We start from the raw sequence: 21,398 nt of genomic DNA, 5'->3' as shown, positions 1-21,398 counted from the left end.
TTGATCAGGTTCATGTGGGTTCGATTAGCTAGCCATGAGTTGGTGGTCTAATAAAACGTATTTAATGTTCAAAGTTACTTGCGAACTGTTGCGTCAATTTCAATTGTATCTTCGTCAAAGTCATTATATGAAACGGTGTGGAAGTGTATTAATCTAAATTTAACAGGTTTTGATTTCTGAGACATATACACCAAAACATGAAAAGTGATGGCAATGCCTACATGTAACAGACCGTGACAGTTTTGACATTTTAAAACCAAACCAGTCAGCCTAAGCGTATGGGTTTCCCAACGCAATTTCTAAGTAATGAATGTCTCACTGTTGCCTGCCCTAGTTCAACCGGATTCTGAACCGTGTGGTCGTAAAGTGATGGACACAATACATGAGGGAAACCGGTACTCGTGTTGTATCTCCTCACCTAGGTATATTCTGATACATGTAAGTGCACATGGTGTCATGAATCGGGGAGGAGTCTCAGCTTCGGTTTGAAAGGATGGGACTGGATTTCGAAAATATTTCGGACATTTCACTGCGTATTATTCGTATTTTTATTAGTATATTTTTCGTATCAAAAATGAACAAAAACCAAGACATTCTGCTCGGCTAATTATGACTTGGGTACACCATCAATGTGATATTAACTGAAATATGTTCGACTTACGTTTGTTTCGGATTCTACTTACCAAGCGGGTTTAATTACCACGTCCATTGTGTCATGTCGTGTTTTCAGATCAACAGTTATTATAGAGTATTCGATACCGGAAGGTTTATCTTTGAAAGCTCCGGTTTATCCCGTCTGTTCCAGGTGGAATGTGTTATCTCCCAAGTGTACTGCAATCTCCTGTCCAATCATTTCAAGTTACTTCGTGACTTCCATTTTACGCCACATCATTAATACTTCAGTTACACCTGTACACCAACGACAAAATGTAAATCGTACATAATAATTTGACAACAAATAACAGCACATCAGCACATTTAATATTAACACTAATACAGGACGTTCATAAGAAAGAAGTAGAATAAAAATAATTCACACAAAGAATGTTTAAACTTATTCAGGGTGTTCATTGGAATGAATTAGAATATCAAATTAAACACATAGAATGTTTATACTACTACAAGGTCTTCATTCGCAGGAATAAGAATATTAAATTAAACACATAGAATGTTTACACTACTACAGGGTCTTCATTCGCAGGAATAAGAATATCAAGTGTTTACACATGTAATGTTTACACTAATACACTAATACAAGGTCTTCACTGGAATAATCGCGATATGGCTGCAGTACTGCCGATGCGATGTAAAATTTTAACTCACTCACTCTTCACTGTAATGAATTAGAATATTAAATTAAACACATATAATGTTTACACTAATACACGGTCTTCACTTAAATGGATTAGCATATTAAATTACACACATAGAATGTTTACACTAATATATGGCGTTCATTAGAAGGAATAAGAATATCAAATGTTAACACCCGGAATGTTTACACTAACACAAGATCTTCATTGGAATGAATTAGAATACCAAATGTCCCTTGCGCAAGCCAGAAAGCTGTTATTGTGGGTTCGAATCCCGGCTCACCCCGATTATGTTTCTAGATTTGTTAGCACCATACCCGTGCTCGTGGGTTTCACCGAAGTGCTAAACGTCTTGGGCCTGCATATTAGAATAATAAACGTTAACACCTATGATGTTACACCAATATAAGGTCTTCATCAGAAGTTCAGAAAAAGGAATTAGAATAACAAATGTTTACACACTAGTACAGATACGTATGGGTCAATTGTGGGTCAACTACAATTCATTGATCATTTTGCTATGACACTAAATATCGATTGAATTAGGCATGAATTATCTATTTTATATCATTACATAATACATACATTAAATTAATGTCATGGATTGAGAATGAGTGTTTTTATAAATAAATAATTCAGTCGTTTGACTGAACCCTCGATATATGTAACAGAATCAGAACTTGAGCTTTATATGAATAATCTTTTCATGAGTACTGCGACAAAGGGTAGGAGGTCGTGTTGTATTTGAGACTGCATGGAACCCTAAAATTGATTCGAGTACTGCTGATCATGACTGGTGAGCAGTGTGATTTGATTGGACGTGTTTTATAAAAATCAATGGTACAGTGGCGAATGAGTCCATGGAATGTATCATTATAGAATGATGATCCATATATAATTCACGGGATAATCGAGGTTGCATCAATTGCAACATCGATCAAAACAATCTTCAAACGAATTTTAATTGTATAATCTTCGAGAATTATATTTTACAATTACCAAAAAACTACTGCACGTAATTGCAATAAATGTGTACATTTCTCATCCAATGCGAATGAACACCTTACTAACACCTATCGCTGATCGAACAGAATTTCTTTCTGAGGCACTATTTTCTTTTAGTTCTAGAAAAAAACATTTGGACAAGGCTGTGTTAAATGCAAAACCATCGCATATGTCTTCCAGCAGACACACAGCCGCACACTGATAACGATGTGAACATGCAAGGGTTGACGTGATCTCCATGTTGTCGGGACTATTGGCGTCAGTTCTCAGCCTGAAGTTTCCTGCGTGCATGGCACGGTCTTCATCTGTAGTAGAAATGGGACCAATCTCGAGTAATGTAACAAGAAACAATATAATCGAGTAAATCCACAAAACTAGCGGCCCTGTATAATCCGTAATAGCAAGATGACAGCTGATAGTTGGCATGCCATTCTTATGACGCTTTTAGCTTTATATTGGAAGATAAATAAATACCCAAAAAAAATGATCAAAGAAACATGCATGCAGATGCTATGTAATTTTGATAATTCTGCAATATAATCAATAAAATTAATATCTCTTAATATAGATAATCTTACATATATTTTGTACATCTCCCTTTACATCATCTATTTCAACACGACACGTACATGTCGTGCTCTGATCAATATTTGAAAACAGCCGTTCGGCGTCTTCTAGTCAGCATCGCCATTTCATCAGATGAACAAAGAGTACGTTACATGACATACCTTGTTACCTTTATACTTAAATCAATGATAAGACAAACTCGTTTTCATCTCCACACAATGTTGAAATCACACGCTTACTAGTGTTATAAGACCATCGACTTTTCATGTTGCTCAGAAATTAATATTAACAGGAAATTAGTATAACCAAATATTCAGAAAGAATGTATAATAATTTAAAAGGAGCAGGAGATCAGCTATACATTCATACCGTGTGTGTATGTGACAACGAGAATATTGCAATAACAACAGATTCTGGAAGAAATGCATGAATAAAAAATCTGTCTATTCAGCTATCACTATATTGCATCAACAACCAGACCTGTTCGTCACGGGTGGAACGAGCATTCATTGTAACAGCCATCTGCATAATGCTACCCCTGCGTCACAGGGCCATATGACACAGTTGAACCAATCAACTCAACTCGAAACGTTGCACGGGAATCACGCACGCACGAATACGGTGTTAGCATTAGATTTCATGATGTCTCAGCGCAAGCATCTTTCCGCTGATGCGAAAGGTTTCGTTGTTAAAATATTTGAATACTTTAAGGCTAAAAGTGAAAGATGTTCGCCCTTCTTTGACATTTAAAAGTACATGAATAGAAAAATTCATGCGTTACAGCTTCCCAAACAAGCCGGACATAAAAACACATGCTCCCCTGCACTTCCCTTAGTGGGCATCTCAAAACAGGATAGGAAATTAAAGTTAGATTCTTTTGATAAGAATGTTGTCAGGGACGTGATTCGGCGGTTAACACGAGAAAATGAATTTATTTCAACACGAAAACTAAAACAAATGGACCATTTGTAAACTCCTTTCCAAATTTGGATGTCAGTACAAAAAGACGAAAGGGTCGAAACTAGCAATGTGTGAACGACCAGACATCATTCGTTTGCGTATCAATTATTTGCGCACTATTAAAAAGAAACGAGAAGAAGGCTATGAGCCTGTCTATTTGGACGAAACCTGGGTTAACGCCTGCCACACAGCGACTTAACAATGGTCTCACCCAAATACCAGAGAGCCACAGCGCTGGTAAAGAGGAGGGCCTGATTGCAGGCTCCCACAGAGGTTTTCTTCCCTGGGTGTGATCTACTGTTCAGATTCCGATCTACAGATTGCAGAGACTACCATACCGAGATGAATAGTCAGGTTTTCACTGCATATGTTGAGGAGCAGCTCCTCTTGGCACTGCCTGATAAATCCTTCGTGGTTATGGACAATGCTCCCTATCACAGTTGTCGAGATCCTATTAACCGTTGTCCAACCTCAAATTCCACCAAAGGTGAGATATGTCAGTGGTTGGACAACAACCGCATTGTTCGGCCTACGAAAGCCAAAAGAATTGACTGCTACCAACTGGTTCTTCAGAACAAACCCCCGCCCTCTTATTTGATTGACAACATGTTTAGAGAACACGGTCACGGAGTGCTTAGACTTCCTCCTTACCATTGTGACTTGAATCCCATCGAACTAATCTGGGGTGATTTGAAAAATATGGTCGCACGGCAAAGTAAGACCTTCAAGCTTGCCGATGTCAAGCAGATTGTCAATCTATCTTTATTTCACGTACTGAAGAGGCCACAGGCCTATAGTACAATTTGAAAAATATACAATTTTATACAATTTATGTACATATCTCACCAAATCACCTCACGTCATTCCACATCGCATCTCAACACAGTCACATAATTTCACACATACAGTACAATACCATACCCTGTAATTTCATAATTTCTATTTTACCATATCACAACTTGTTATATCATACAACATATTCTACAACATCAAATCATATTGTATCATTATTATAAGATCATAATATATAGTATTATTTCATATACCATTATCATATCAAAACATACCATACATACCATCGTACCATATATCACACCTATATTATATCACATTTCAACATGTCATATCACACAACACATTAGCAATTTCATAGCTTGTCCCATCATATCTTATCATATCATACCATATAATGCCATGTCATTCCATGCCAATTTATATCATATCAATCAATCAATATTTATTCAACACTGGAAGACCGCAAGCCATATAATATGTACACTAAAAAACAGTATTTACACAATTTCTATAATACACATAACATATTGCATCATATCCCCTCATGTATCATATCACACCACAACACTTATCATATCATATCACATCATGTCATGTCACATCATATCATTTCATATGCATATAACTATACTAAACATTTTTGTAATATCACGTCCCACAATATCATATGACAGCCTAATAGTTTAATACCATTTCTACACAAGCAAAAGCAGATTGTCTTGAAAGGGATGGGAGAAATTATAGATGTACGTTGGGCAAACTGTGTCCAACATGTTATCAAAGTTGAGGAAGAGTATTGGAAACAAGACTGTATCCGACCAGATACTGTCCAGCCTGTTGTTGTTCATTTAGGTGACAGCACAGACTCCGACCCTGACGACGAGGGCATTTCGTGGGACCAAGAATAGTGCAATACATATACCCCTGTTTCACTACGACATGTAATAGCCCGAATTACCACGGATATGAATTCGTACATAGTCGTACATATTCTTAATCATTTCTTAAGAATCTTAGATATATCTTATTTGATTCCCAAACATTCTTGTAGTTCGTGGAATTCGTGAGAAAAAAATTGTTTGTCAAAGAATTTCTAGGAATCGTCTACGAATTTCAGGTTCGTGCTTTGTGGTACATGTCGTAATTCGTGGCTCAGAATTTGATTCTCTTTCACCCGAAACAGCCCCGAAAGTCTCGAATCATCTACGAAAATATTAAATATTTTTTCGAAACCATAAAGCAATGATTTGTCTAAATGAATAATTACGTATGATATATTACACCTAATAACATGATGCATGAAATATAATAATGTGGCAAGGAATGATACATTCAAGTCAATAACACTGACCGGAAAAAAAGAATGCAAAAATAATTGGAGAAATATTATTAAATAACTGCTTCAGACGCCCAACGCTAACACCGTTTTCGTGCGTGCGTGATTCCCGTGCAACGTTTCGAGTTGAGTTGATTGTTTCAACTGTGTCATATGGCCCTGTGACGCAGGGGTAGCATTATGCAGATGGCTGTTACAATGAATGCTCGTTCCACCCGTGACGAACAGGTCTGGTTGTTGATGCAATATAGTGATAGCTAAATAGACAGATTTTTATTCATGCACTGATTGTCTTTAAATGTAATATCCAATGGGGTGTGACTGTTTAATAATCTCATACCAACTTTGACTGGAGTAGGTCCAATAGTTTTTCAGATATTGTAGTAAACGTCGGTACCTTAAATTAACTTCCAGACTTTTATAAATGACATCCGAAATTGCGTTTACCTGGAAAGTATTCGCATATGTAGGCGTAAGCAGCCGAGCACTCCCGATCCTGCCAACTATTTACTGGGTTCATTTGTGGGCGGATGTCACACATGTGACAGTTCTGTGCACGAGAGTCGTCATTGGGTTGTTGAGAAGTGCCGTATCTACCCCAGTAAGACCACGTTAATGGATCTCCGTGCGGCCATCGATAATCACCTTCCATGATAATGTCATTCAATCCTATCCAGTAGATCTCATTTCTGCAGAGGAAAATATCACGGCAAAAACTGTTCACCTGTATTGATGACATAAACGTCATTTCATTTGAAATAACTAATGCTATATGTTTGACTCTTATGTCAAAGCAGCTGCAATAGACCTGTCTCCAGGTACTTTCGCCACAGTATGTTTTACCCACAAGCCTGTACTCTCTTTGGATAACGTTCGTCTACTGATATGCCTCGCTGGTACAAAAAGAATTTGCGACAAATTTATGCGTTTTACTCGAACAGTATCATGGCATCAACGGAGAGTGGAGAGTGCTAAGCTAAACCCATTGACGTTCTTTGATTCCTTCGTTACTGATAATGCTCAGCCGTTATGAATGTCGTCTTGAAAATGGTGAACACGACTTTGCTTACATCCAGTCTGGAATGAACCCTCAAACACAAATAAAACATGTTCTGCTTCGAGATGGAAAGGCTGAATATCCATAAGTTAAGGTACAGGAAATAGATGTTTGGTTACCGTAGATGAAAAGTTTACTTACCCTTTCGAAGCCATATTCACGTGGCAGGCATCTACAACGGCCTTAGAAGTAACACGCACAAGTTCCCCACCTCGTCGAACACAGTCATGTCGTGCGGAGTACCAGTTCTTCTGTGTATCAGAGAAGAACAGACATGTTCCAGTCTCAGCACGTGTGTCTGTGAAGTCAACTGGGCAGACCCCTTGAAGAAAACAATGAAAATATTCACATTTGCTCTCAGATACCACATGTTTAGTACAACGGCGCCGCTAAACCTTGTGGGGATACTGCTGTAGTGGCTCATATTAGGTGTGGTGGTCTAATGGTTTAGACGTTGTTGGGAATGCATGGTCCTTGGGATGCGCTAATTTACACAATTATTGTACCGTTCGTGAGGACGATACGTCGATTAGAGGTTCCTTGATTCGTCAGGACGAAAATGCCCACCCGCATCGTTGAAATGTTGTAATTTTGTTTATTAAAAACAAGGCGTTTGTCTCCTTTCTCTTCTTACATTGGCTCTATTCAGCATCCTTGGGATGAACAAGTGTGAAATGATCTTGGGATCCAGCAGTTGCCCAAAAGGTTCAAATAAGATGGAGTGTGAAGAAGTTGAGTTTTCGCTGTAACAACTAATGATTATTGCATAAATATTCAACGCATTCGAGTGCGGTGCTGCGATTACATCACTTTTGACCATCCGTCTAATTCCGGGACAAGCTGAATGGCGGCTTCAAGAAAATATTTCGATTATACGAATACCGTAGGTGTCACGCGTGTCGTTTGTTTTGTAATATCAAAGTTGTCATATGAACAATCTTGTGTTGTGTTAGAAATCTTTACGTGAGGTATATATTGCGGAATTTGCACTGGATGCTCTTACGAACAACTGAGGGGAAAAAACACTAACTCAAAGGAAGGGTTTTAATAGGGGTGCCTGAAAATGTTCCCCAGTTTCTACAATAATGATGCACTAATGCTTATATTAAATATTACAGACATCCTCGTCGTAAGAGCAGATATGTTCATGAATTATTCCGAAGAGGGCTCTCTGTTGTAAATCAAGGATTTTTGTTTTCTTTTTCGAAAGCGTTTTTATTGGATTTGCCAGCTTTCTTTGGTTTCTGCAATAAGGAAATATTAACGTGACATTCAAGAAACATGTAAGATTTAGGCTAGTTTTTATTTAACCATAACTGGTCATTATATTTCTCATTAAATAGCTATATATCATAGAACGCACTTATTGCTTGGAAACTCACACCACTCTTGATATCTTATTAACAAGCACGTACAAACACATTTGTCATCGGTGTCATCGATCTAGCTAGCTAGGTAAAAATAACATTCTATTCCAAAGGCCATTACCCTAGTCACTGATACGCTTATCACTCATTGCTATTTGATAATGTGATAAATTGGCCCAGAAATGCAGCATGGCGTATATAAGGGAGTGTGCAGATGACTGTATGGCATTGTATATTGCGATCCCTGTAAACATAGAACTTGACTGTAGTCTACGTGAATGCATTGACAATCACCTTATGTTAATAATTGATGAGACTATATTCCAACTATTACCAAACGAAAAATGTTTGATACAAACGTAAAACAACATCAAGCTACCAATCACACTACTGCTCGTCAGACCTGACTAAATAAATTCTTATTTCTTCTGACTGATAAATCTTATCAAAGGCAGTCGTCGTAGACTGGCCTTAGCTCTTTGCAGAACAAGAATGTCGTGTGTGGGCTTTCCGTAACGAAGGAATTGACGACAGTCAGCTTGTAAAAAGCAGATTTCACTGACCGCCTGTTTATAGTATATACGCAAGCAGCAGAGTATCCTTTCCTTTTCTGCATGGGTTTGACATATGAATCATAATAAACAAGTGCCTGCATGTGAATATAGACACATTCTTGTTTGAATTTGCATGATTATGTGCTGTTCTGTAAAAGTGATTGAGAACTGTGTTGTATTTTATAAGATTGCTATTTAAAACCGCACATGGGTGAACCAAGTCCTCAACAAGTGTCCGTCATTATATAAATATCCTTGGCGATTACTGGATAGAATACGCTAAATCGTCATGAGATACCCTGTGTAATGTATTAATAAGGACATTATGTTCTCACAAGAACTATTTTTGCTCCCATTTCGACTGAATAAGTGTACTTTTGGAAAGTACACAGAAATATACCGTGGACAAGTATCTTGAATCACTGGGTCGTATAGTGCCATACCTTGCTGATATCAACAAAACCAGTTCGTAATTTGAATCATACGTGTATAAAGTACACCAGTAAGGACTGTTACAGAACACGTTACACTACTCCAATCCTTCAGTATATTATACTTAGTGGATAAACAGAAGAATGCATTGCTGCCCTGCCTTTTGCCTTTGAATCGAAGGCAATACCTGTTACGACTATGGATTTATATACATTGTACATGCATATACAGTCAAAATATATATAGCCAATCCGTGTAAACATCTTACATTTCCAATATCAGCAAAATGCCAATGTCTGTGACGCATAATCACAATAATGTAGCCTCAGAGAGAGTTTTTTTTATCAATAATCACGGTAAAGTACACCAAAAATAGGCTTGAGTAATTGTCCTCATGTGGGGAAACGAAACAGGGTCTATGGTATAACGAGAGACCGCTTTAACCACTAGGCTACCCCACAACTGGAGAAGAGGAGGATGAAAAAACGAATTTTGGTTAATGATCCAATACAAAATCTGTTCATCAGTTCAGTGAAATTGTGTGAATATATGAAAATGACAATCATGAAAATGTGATTTGAATTGATATTGATATTTAGTTTGTATAACATACCTGAAAGAATTTCACCAAGAATAAATTGACAAGTTTTAAAGTGTTATAACGTTACAGAAAATAATGACAGTTTGCAGACATGCTCAAAGTAAATAAAATAACATGGCAACGGAAACACGGGTAGTTATTAGTACGATCGAACCGGAGACTCTATGCAATGATTCACAAACTGATCGAACACAGAAAAAGAAAGCATTCTCGCAGTTTCAGGTGCACATGTTTACACTGCGTGTGAATACTGATAGACCTGTGTATATTTGTGTCTGTCTGTATATGATTATAGCACATTTGCAAATTATGAAAGCCAATATGTAAGTCTACGCTTGGTTACATCATTCACAGTTTGTTTATCTCTACCACAGTTTTGTCAGTATATTTGTGCATGTTTTGTCTTACCCGCCATTTTTACTATCGATGGCAGAAACGGATGTTAATCGAGGTGGAATATTATGCAGAGAGTCCCTGAGGTAATCCCGGGTTCTCAATATAATGGCCTTATTTGGCTACTGGTCGTGGATCACTTCTCCCCACATTTTTATTTGAATTGATACTTAATACTGTCTTTGGTTGACAGGTTTGTGTGTAAATTGATGTATTACATTAAGCACTACCGCAGTGATTTCAAATTGTAAATCACACTCACACTGTCAAGTGGATAACTAGGTTTTAAACCATAAAGGAAGCTATCAATTCCTATTTACCTATATACAACTCAAAGTTGCTAAGGGTCACCACTTTAAAAGATAATACGTCAGATTGTGTGCATCTGTTAAAATAGCCAAGGACAATATTGCGCGAAGACATGTTTAATGAACGAAAATCAGTTGTCATGTGCCACACAATACCAACAAAGAGCATGTGACCAATAATCAGTCAGATCACCCGTCAAAATGGGAGTATCTGACCAAAACTGAAACGTCAAGAGATCACAAAAACAAATTCATTTACCGAGAAGCAACAGTCACATGTTCCAGGTGATGCCATCACAAGCTGGCCTGGCACCGTCGTCTCAGACTCCCAATATGTATGTTGATGATTGCCAAGGGAGGGTTGTTTCACTCTTCAGTTAGAGCATTGTCGAGTTTCCATAGAGTTGCAGGAAGGACATGTGTTGGATAGGGTTGAAGTCTGGTGACCAGGCTGGCCAATCCATGGTGACAATGGTCTCCTGCTATCAGCAGGTTGTGCGTTATTATCCATGGGGATGAAGTCCGTTCCTATTGGATCAGCACGTACACATCATGAATGTCATCCCTGTAGCGCACACATGTCAACGTGCCCGACTGTAGGACTTGGAGATCGGTTCCCCCAGCTCTACTGATCCCACCCAATCCCCTCCATAGCGGTCATGTTCGGCTGCGTTGGAATCGTGAAATATGTCTACGCCACACTCGGGCACGACGATCTGCGAAGTCTCGAATCAGCTATCCAAATGGCGTGATCTTCTGCCAAATGCAAACTAGCCTGTCTGTCATGTCGGGTCAGTAGCATGCGAATGCATGCCCTCCGTGACCGGAGACCAGCATCAAGGAGACGACTGCTCACTGTCTGAGTAAAAACGTTAACGCAACTGGATTTTCGCAGTGAGGTGGCAGTCAGGAAATGATGACGTCTTGCTGCAATCATGAGAAGGTTTCTCGCTGTTTGGTGGAACGCTGTCGATGACCTGCATGCCGTTCTGTATCTGATCTAAACATCTTACATGAATTCCGCGCCCTGCTGATCACACTTTGGCTCATACCAACGACGTTTGCAACTTGACGTTCTTCTGTCGTCAGACGACGTCTCTGACGCTGAGGGGCATACGTGCATTCAGATGTTGCCATCCTCAGTAGCAAATGATGTTGTGCTCTCAGATAATGATGTGCAACGATACACCCTATCACTGGTTTTCAAGAGTCTTGTGCATACCGTGCACACAACTGCATGCCTCTGTCCGTTCATCATGACATTGAGGCACTGTAGAGGTTACCCATTCAAAAGTTATTTCAATCTTCATTTCTGGGATGATTCTTTTATAATTAGCATCGAAACTTGATCATTAGCAAACTTTGAGAAATATATTTTGTAGATTGAAGACTTCTCCAATACGAAATCCTTCCAATAATGATAACTAAAGAAATATAAGTGCAACTACTTACACGACTCAACCTGAGCATGTTTTTAGGAATCACTTCCAAACAGTGATGACACACTTCACACACATATAACAACCCTTTAGACACTTTAGACTATTAAATACAGCACAAAGTAAAATGAAAATAAAATGGTCAGTCAACGATGAGTGAGTGGTGATTTACGAGTTAAGATTCAGGGAGTGACGAAGAATGAGCAGGATTCAAACCCGAATCCTCGGTTTGAATATCGAACGTTTCCACCACTAGTCTCTCCAACCAATCCAAATTAACAGTGAACATATTGCATTTGTTGATCGCCATAGGTTTCCAGTGCTGTCACCGATAGGTAATTCATGTCATATGTGTTGAAGGCTCGTATGATCACGTCATTCGCTTTTCTGGATCAGGATCCTCTTATCGAGTTCCAATCCCCTATGCATCCTCTATGGCTTCTTCAGTGGTCATCATCTTACCCGTACCCGTTGGTTTCAGAAAACAATATGTAACTCAGATATTGTTCAAAAGGCAGTTCAATTAAAATTTTATCATACGTTTGTATCATATATGATAACCTTTGCGCTCAATCCGTGAAGATCCGGGTTTGAATGGGTCTTCAGCAACCCATGCTTTGTCATAGGAGGCGACAATGCTTGTCTTAAGAGGCGACTAAATGGGATCGGGTGGTCATGCTCGCAGACTTGGTTAATTCATGTCATCGTATTCCAATTGCGTCGGTCAATCCTCATGATATCAGTCACTAGATTGTTTGGTCCAGACTCGATTATTTACAGGCCGACGTCATATAGTTGGAATATTGCTGAGTGCTGTGTTTAAACAACATCCAAACAAACCTAAGAGCTCAGCAAATGTAAGTCAGTAACCCAAGTTTGTCATAATTCGGATGTACGAAAACTGAGGAATTATTAGTGTTGAATTTATTTTATTTTCATATTTAATGACGAAAGCCATATTTTCTATGTGAAAATGTATTTATCGTGTTTTCTGTCAAATCCAAAATATATATTCAAGGTATGGAATACTGGAAAGGAAAAGCATTTACCACATCTATAATCATTAACATTCTGAAATATGTCAAAACCATACACACCTGATGATGATGTGAAACAAGAAGTCGCCATGACTAGCACCAGGGCTGAATAGGATGCCACAGAAACCATCACCCAAGAGAAGTGCCAACCTAAACTGTGTGGATGTATATTTTGTTGAGCATGTTCACACTTACAAAGTGAAATGATGCACAGAGGACTCGGCGATTGTCAGTACATTTCCAGTACCCGCTTCCTTAAACGAGTTTCACATGGTATTGATCTATCTTGTGGTGTTTGCCTGTGAGCAGGGTCACCGGCCAATGAAATGCCAGGATTTTACATCGATATCAAAGCCGATTTTCCAATAATGGAACTCACGGTAAAAAGAAATAATTCAATATCAACTGACGGGTATAAATGTGATTGAATGATATTAATGCAGCATGTTATACCACATGACCCACTAACACCAATATACCATTCAGAACTTGATGGGAAAACCCTGTCATCTACATATCGCGTCTTGCATTTACTGCTGTGCCGGTGCTGATTTATGTGTATGACACTTTTCTTTTGTTGAGGAAATCTTTAGCCTGGCAAGATTAGGTGTAGTTAATACATTTGTAACTTAGTTTGCAGTTGAACGTCTGTTGGCACATTTCATATGTGGAAATATCAGTTCGATCAGATCAGATTTGCTGATGCACAGTGTACGATGTAATTGATTAGGAAAGGCAATTTAACAATTCAACCAAAAACAAAGACAAAAGAACATGTTTTGTATCACGCTTGTTGTAGGGGAATACAACTGATTGTCCTTGTTGTCAACAGCTACCATCGATCACTTGAACACCTAAGACGTTTACCACTTTGTTGGAACCAACGAAAAGGGGTATGGTGCTAACAAACCTAGGAAAATTATCAGGGCGAATCTGGGACTCGAACCCTCGATCATTGCTTCTGGCACGCCTGAAGGACGCAACTTTGCATAACAACACCTTCGACACACACACACACACACACGTGACTTAAAAGTATTTACCATCTATATAAATCGTTTCAGAAATTGACATTGAACTAAAGTGAATCACATTCTAAGGTATTTGTACCGCTTTTCGTCTCCCACGCTATTTCCAACAGGGCGTCAGTTTTTACACAGTACGTGTTTTCTATAGGATATCCAGTACACTGATCCATATACAGCCTGAGAAAAAAACACCCTTGGCTACCCTTATCGACAACATGTGTGAACATGTTGTACTTCTACTTATTTTTATTTTTTAGGTGGATATTGACTTGTGCGATACCAGTCACACTGAGCTCGGATTGTGCCTTTTATGCTCAAACAGCACGTACAAACGATTTGGTCACTTCACTTCGGATTTACGTTAAAAAACTGCCGTGGTTTATTTCCTATGCAACTTCCCGTGACAAACATTCCTCGACAGTTAGGACCAGGACACATCAACTGTATTGCCACGGGCGAAATATCATGTGGGCGATCAGAGACGCCTCATGTTGTGGTGGGAGCACGGGTGGCCCAGTCGTCTAAGGCGTCGCAATTTTGCGCAGAGTTGCGTTCCTTGGGCACGCCAGAAACCTATGATTGTGGGTTCGAATCCCGGTTCACCCCGAGTATGTTTCTAGGTTTGTCAGCACCATACCCGTGGTCATGGGTTTCACCGAAGTGGTAAACGTCTGAGACCTGCATCACTTCGGGCTTTCCTCCTCCAAATGTGACACGCCGTGATATCACTCGAATACCGTTAAAAGAGGCGTTAAACCCAACTCACTCACTCACTCATGTTGTGGTGTAGGCTCAACAAAATCTGGAACAAAATGATGTGAACATTCCGATGACAGGTTAATCGCCAATATATCTTAACGAAGCCCCGGCCATTTGTTCGCAAGTGACCAACGATGTTTCACACCTGCGCTTAATAAGCCCGTGTGCAGAGAACGCATGCGCAAAGCTTGACTGTCACATAATGTACGGTTGCATATTTGAATGTCTGTGGTGTTGTGTTGTCAGCACACTATGGCTCAGTTCTGAATCTCTGAATGTGAACACATACTCTCTATGAGTATAAGAATAATATTCATAGTTGTAACGACTTTGAGAGGAATTTAGAAGTTGGCGTGCTAAGTAAGGATAAGACAAATGGGTGAACAACTTCTTTATTACAACTGGGAGCGACGTTTCGTTGTAGGTTCTGATACCGTTATCAAGCAAGTGATATACAGGGTATGTTTTACGAGTATATACACAGGATAGGAGGCAGTGTTTATACTGTTGAGTAGGTTTAAGATGCAGTTACACTGCTGGAGTGGAGAAGCATAAAAAATTATTATGTTATGTACAATGGAAGATAAAAAAAATATTGGCTGGGGAAGCCTGTAATATAAACAAAAGGATGAAGCCAGTAGTATAAACAACAAAAGGATTATGGCTGATTGGGGTCTTTGATGAGTTGGTGGTACGCCGGTGGGATGTAGTAGCCTTGGTCAAGGTTGATTGATGGTTGGAGTCTTTGGATGTTGATGGCTTCTTGTAGTTTTTGAAGTCTTGGAGGTTGGTGGTAACGGCTGCGTAGATCATTCCTACTGTTGACGTTTTGAGTTCACTGGACGTGGCCTATACGTGACAGTACAATTAGTAATTGAGGATATACGCCTTGATGGTTCAAAGTGTAGCTACTTGTTATTCATGTCAACAGAGATCAATCGCAAATCGAATTTAAATTGAAAACGTTTTGCTTTTTTGTAAGGATTAGGTTGGCGTTAATCTCCTTTACATGTCGATGTCCGATATATTGATAAAATACACGGTTCACAAAATAGAACATAAAACCTTCCTAAGCCATGATAACAGTGGTACGCCCACATACAAGCTAACTTGCACAACACAATACTACCTCGGTCGTTGAAGTATGTTTTCGTGATGTCAGGTAAGATAAAACACCATCAGGACATCTGGTGATTTTGTTGTATGCATCCAGCTTTTGTTAGGGGAAATACATGGTCCAAAAACTTCCTTATGAAAAGCACTGATGATAGAGACATAACGAAGACCAAAAACCAAAACGAATATTAGAACAAGATATTGAAAGGGGAAGAATATATTTGAATTTCAAATGTGAATCTATCAAAGTATGAGCAAGGACGTTACTCAATAAGATTTTTTGGCATTTGTTTGTTCTGTTGTTATCTACATATCCCCTGAAAATTCCCCTTGGTCAAAGACTTGCCAATGTCAATATTAGAAAACGCTGCCTAAAAACCTCAGTCTTTTTGACACATGATATCCCTTTCTGTGCATTTTGTATTGTCATAAGTCCCAACTATGCATATATTAAAATAAAAACATTGCAAGCGAAGTAGTGGACACGAGTGGCCCAGTCGTCTAAGACGCCGCAATTCGCCATGGCGTGCAATAAACCGATGATCGTTGGTTCAGATCTCGGTTCGCACTAATCATATTTCTAGGTTTGTCAGCACCATGCCCGTGGGTTTCATCAAAGTAGAAAACGTCTACGACCTGACATAACGTGATATAACTGAAATACGCTTCAAGGCGGCGTTAAATCAACACACGTACAATACATGTTGTACGCAATGCAGACTGAGTTGCCCATTACATGCAGTTTTACCAGAGGCATTGTAATTATTTTGTCGAGTGATGTATTGATATGTCGCACTTATTTTGCTCTGAGCAATACAAAATGACACATACAATAGGCAGGAGATAAAAGTGGTGTTTTAATCGCATTGGTCGTTTCGATAGACTGAACGTGGCCCTTCATTGCTGTTGCATTACCTTCCATAGAGGTCCATCTGAACCAGTTATTGTAAGTACACAGCCTATCATGCATGCACTTCAAAATACAATATCTGAAAGTTCTAGTACGTACATGGTCTTTATTTTAAGATCACGTAGATGTCGGCTGATTTAAATAGATCGAAGCCTTTCGTTTTTGTGGCCGTCAGCAAAGGTCGCAGCAGCTATATTTAACGACCTCACTTCGATAATATAAACAGCCTGATAGAGACAGACAACGATACGTTTTAAATAAGATTGTTGCAACTGTATTCAGAAATTTTCCAATTTTTTATTGACACTTTTTACAGGTGATTTTCGCAGATTAAATAATTTGCATGAAAACGACAATGGCTGCGTATACGTCGCTTAAAATACACAAAGGATTTGGCTTGATAATAGTGTTTGCCCTGATATCCGTGTTCATGAACAATTTACAAGACAGGAGGATCTCGATGTTCAAAAGGGAAAGAAGCAATCGTTCACACCTGCTGATGTCAGGCATAGGTTACGTGAAGACACAGCCAAATGACCACAATGTAAATATGTTCGTTGATGCCACAAACAAAGATCAAGCCAGAGTCACGTCACTCATGTACCATGGTGAACACAAGACAGGTGTTAGATCCACAAATACAAATGAAGACGGTTCCAACACAGAAGACGAAAAATATGAAAAATGGAGACAGTTTAAACAAGTAACGGCCGATGGTGGGTTACAAATACATTCTGCTATCTACATGTACAGTGCTGAAGAAGGTCCAATGATCGGCGTCCTCGTGGCTGCAATGGATGGTTACCTGACAAGTACATACACATGTGTTGTTACTTTCATGACAGGGGAGATTGTCCACACGGGTGGAGTGTTCTCGCCAATGAAGATGCTACTTAACATAGTGGGGTATGTTTATCAACTATTTTCTCCACATGCTTCTTATATTAACGAGGTCTGTATTTACCATTGACGTATTCATAGTGAATATGATTATCAAAGTGAAGTCATGTGTGTTGTGTAGAAGCATCATACTGTACCTGTGCTTTAACTATCACTTCAGATATTTAAGATCATGCTCTTCAGTTTACACCAATGGATTGCCGATAAATATAGTCCGCAGGTAACGATGCTGTCGTGAGAAGTGTGAGTGCTGTCGTGAGAACATGCATGGATTTATCGTACAATAGTGGCTTATGTGATCATGACGCATTATTTACAGACCACGGTGATGTAGCGGGGATATTGTTAAGCTGTGTATAACACATCAAGTAAAACACACAATTATACATTATGAAATGCTTAGTAAACAACCCGACATGGGTACAATGTGTGAAGCCCATTTCTGGTGTCCCCCGCCGTGATATAGCTGGAATATTTCTAAAAGCGGTGTCAAACCAAACTCACTCTCACTTGGTAGATACAAATCACAAGAAGAAGTTTACAACAAAGGGGAATAAGTCATGGACATGTATAGTAACGAACAGGCATTTCAGCTGAGAGGGTTCTACTCCGCAGACATAAAATAAATATTGTGTAAGCCTGTCGGGACCAACGGAAAGTATCTACATAAGAGGTATATCCACTTAATATGATTCTTCTTAGCTAGAATTCATTTACATATACATATCATCTCAATTACTCGGGATTTGACATCCTTGAGATTAAAATACATGTCGCAAATATTCGCAAATCGTTATAGATATATGAACATATACACCGTATACATAATCACGAACACCACCTACAATTAAAGACGTATTAGTAAATGCATGCCACATATCTTCGTGCCGTCACATTATATTTTAAATCTAACCTATTTTAATCTTTGTTTTCGTCTTGTTTGAGCAGCTTGTTCTGCCAGTCTTTGTTTTCTCGAATGTACTCAATGCACGTACATGTAATATCGGTATATCGATATATTATCGTCAAAAATACAAACTGATTTTCTGTTCATAACGATTCATTTTCTAATGATACTTGACTTATCTTGAGCATTCCTATTTTATTTTATTTGTGTAAATGGAAATATTCGTCATAGGTATTCTGCTTCATTACTACCAAAATATCTTTCAATCATTGGATCAATATTTATCTTGGGGAGGAGTTACACACTTCGGGTTTACAACACGTCATAGTACTTCAGCTACATCAGGGCTTGTGCAAGGCCGTGGATCGTGTGTACTTTGTGTCAAATTGGAGCACGGACGGACTGGTACACGGAGCACGGACTGGTACAAACCAAGGATCAGAATAGGGTCAATATGAGATTCGAACCTGGGACCAGCTGATCCTAACAGCTGTGGTCTAGTGGGGTTATGGCGTTCCCCTTTAGAAAATATTAGAAATCATACTTAGTAATCTAGTACTATTTTGTACCCTGTGAAAGGCATTTGGAGCCACGGGTGCCGCCAATTCGCATAGTTGCGTCCCTTTGGGGTGCCAGAAACCTGTGATTGTCCATTCGAATCATCAGATTCACCCTGATCACGTCTCGAGGTTTGTCAGCATCATATCCGTGCTGCTGGGTTTCACCCGCATCACTACGTGCTTGACTCCCACATCACGCCGAGACGCTGTAAAAGTGGCTTTAAACCAAAGTCAGTCAGTCACTCGCTACATGACATTTAATCAAATCGTTTCATGTTTCAGGCACCAGACGGGTTTTGTGAAGTGTCCTCTGTCGATACAGCATCCCGAATTGAAATCTGTGTCCCTCAGAGTAGATGACATGCCCACTCTCCCTCACAATCTGGAGGTCAGGTACCCGACACACAGTCAATAGTTTCTCACTGTGATGAAGTCGTTCTACCTTTTTAGGGTTACAATCATTCCCGCTTTTGTATGACATATATTGCTAAAGAATCTATTAAACTATTTCATAAGTGCCTCCTCTCCGTCTGTCTGCAACATTGGATATATAATGTGATACCAACCTTTACACCTTAATTTAGTGACTTGGATTTAACATGGATTAAACCGCTCAGGTTTAAGAGCCTACACCATCACCATCATGGCGCTGACCTTTGGACAATGTAGGATTCGAACCAAATACCCGTGGTGCTTTGTAGCGAAGGAGCTCTGCATCACGCCTAATGGTGTGTTTTCTGTTGGGTAAATAATTAGTCTCGCCACTTTTGTCTTGAGTTCAATCATCCACAGAAGAGCAGGGATAACAAAACAAGTGGAGAACATGTAGCATAGTACAGGTGCTTGAATATCTACCGACCATTTGATATCTCGATGGCTGGTTGAGGTGTGGGTGGTGTTTTTTTGTTTTTTGTGCTTACTTCTGGAATATTTGTGAAATAACTATTTTTCCTATGTATGCTGACAAAACATTTTTCCCAAATAAAACTGTTGATATAAATGGTGGATGTCCTGAAGGTATGATGTGAGCAAATTCATTTCAGATATTAAAATCGTGGCAGTAACAACAAACTATCCTGTTTCTAACAACCACTCCCACCTAGTAGCGGTCGGTCCCTTAGCGGCATGTCACTGGAAACAATCAAACTGATGTAGGACACATATCCGACTGATTTCTATCTTTACAATCGGTATATGACACGATATAATTTTACGCTTCGGGCACGATCGCTGCCGTGTTGTTCAGAACAAAATGATTAAGCTCACTGGTCATAGTGTAACACTCTTAGGGTGCTAGCGGAAACACAAATAACACAAGCAGAAGATGAAGTTTGGCAGTCCAAGTTTGTAATGGCGTTTTCAAACTTTATGTCTAATTTTGTTTTAATGTCAACAATGTGGACATGAATTATTAACAATGTGATGAAAAAATGATGCCAATATATACCCCCAGTTTTGATCAACTACTATAAAGTCTATTAGATTTTATTAACAGGGCTCGGTCTCCAAAGAATTTACAAAACAATCAGTTTCTTTTTTCAATTGGTATTGTCCTTATACTGTACAAAGTGTCCGAATAGATCGAACATGTTGAACAAACAGAATGTGTGCTAATATCTGATACAATGATATTAAGGACAAGGATAGATTCAGACCAAGCGACTGGGAGGACAGTTTGACAGACGTCAAACGTACGCTAAGACCATGGCAAATATAAGCCTATAGGAGAAAATATGCCCTCATTCCAAGTATTGATCTTGTCCTATATGTCCTTTAATAATTCGGACATTAACACGATTAATTAAAATACTTGGCAAATATAAACAGAGAAACGGACAGGTACAAATGCAAGAAATATGGGAACGTATATGTTGTCCTCTGTGTGTCTGGATATTGCAAATCTGGATTAGACTGCAGGACAATACTTTATCGTGAATCTATAACTTTGATGTGAAAACGGACATCCAAACTATAAACAGTCACTATGCCAAGCGTAAACATAATTGTCAGGTCACCGTAACCTCAGAAATGTCAAACAGATCAAATTAGTTATT

General features: G+C 39.0%; 2 protein-coding genes across 2 annotated transcripts; one reads left to right on the top strand and one right to left on the bottom strand.

Moving 5' to 3' along the window:
* Window positions 1-1,007: 1,007 nt before the first annotated feature.
* On the bottom strand, window positions 1,008-13,402 carry LOC124112693 (lectin BRA-3-like). Its single transcript, XM_046472826.2, has 4 exons — window positions 13,225-13,402; window positions 7,175-7,355; window positions 6,424-6,665; window positions 1,008-2,623 (listed from the first exon to the last, which is right to left on the bottom strand). Exons 1-4 carry the CDS (start codon window positions 13,292-13,294, stop codon window positions 2,355-2,357), a joined length of 762 nt encoding a protein of 253 aa, XP_046328782.2. The 5' UTR covers window positions 13,295-13,402; the 3' UTR covers window positions 1,008-2,354.
* A 3,537-nt stretch (window positions 13,403-16,939) lies between these two features.
* LOC124112704 lies at window positions 16,940-20,539 on the top strand. Its single transcript, XM_046472836.2, has 3 exons — window positions 16,940-17,013; window positions 17,294-17,883; window positions 19,627-20,539. The coding sequence occupies exons 2-3, from the start codon at window positions 17,321-17,323 to the stop codon at window positions 19,757-19,759; spliced, it is 696 nt and encodes a 231-aa protein (XP_046328792.1). The 5' UTR covers window positions 16,940-17,013; window positions 17,294-17,320; the 3' UTR covers window positions 19,760-20,539.
* Window positions 20,540-21,398: the final 859 nt, after the last annotated feature.

This window comes from Haliotis rufescens, unplaced genomic scaffold (assembly GCF_023055435.1).
Source record: "Haliotis rufescens isolate VD_foot unplaced genomic scaffold, xgHalRufe1.0.p SCAF_5, whole genome shotgun sequence".
NCBI lineage: Eukaryota > Metazoa > Mollusca > Gastropoda > Lepetellida > Haliotidae > Haliotis > Haliotis rufescens.
Note: the sequence above shows the minus strand (reverse complement) of the source record. Positions and strands in the feature narration are given on the sequence as shown.

What these genes read in the sequence shown, in the direction of transcription:
- LOC124112704 (XM_046472836.2), top strand. Translation starts at nt 17,321, where the DNA reads ATGAAAACGACAATGGCTGCGTATACGTCGCTTAAAATACACAAAGGA. An exon ending in ATGCTACTTAACATAGTGGG is followed by an intron (nt 17,884 to 19,626) that starts GTATGTTTATCA and finishes TTCATGTTTCAG; the next exon opens with GCACCAGACGGGTTTTGTGA.
- LOC124112693 (XM_046472826.2), bottom strand. Translation starts at nt 13,294, where the DNA reads ATGGTTTCTGTGGCATCCTATTCAGCCCTGGTGCTAGTCATGGCGACT. An exon ending in TTGTTTCACATCATCATCAG is followed by an intron (nt 7,356 to 13,224) that starts GTGTGTATGGTT and finishes GTTTTCTTCAAG; the next exon opens with GGGTCTGCCCAGTTGACTTC. An exon ending in GTGAATATGGCTTCGAAAGG is followed by an intron (nt 6,666 to 7,174) that starts GTAAGTAAACTT and finishes TTTCCTCTGCAG; the next exon opens with AAATGAGATCTACTGGATAG.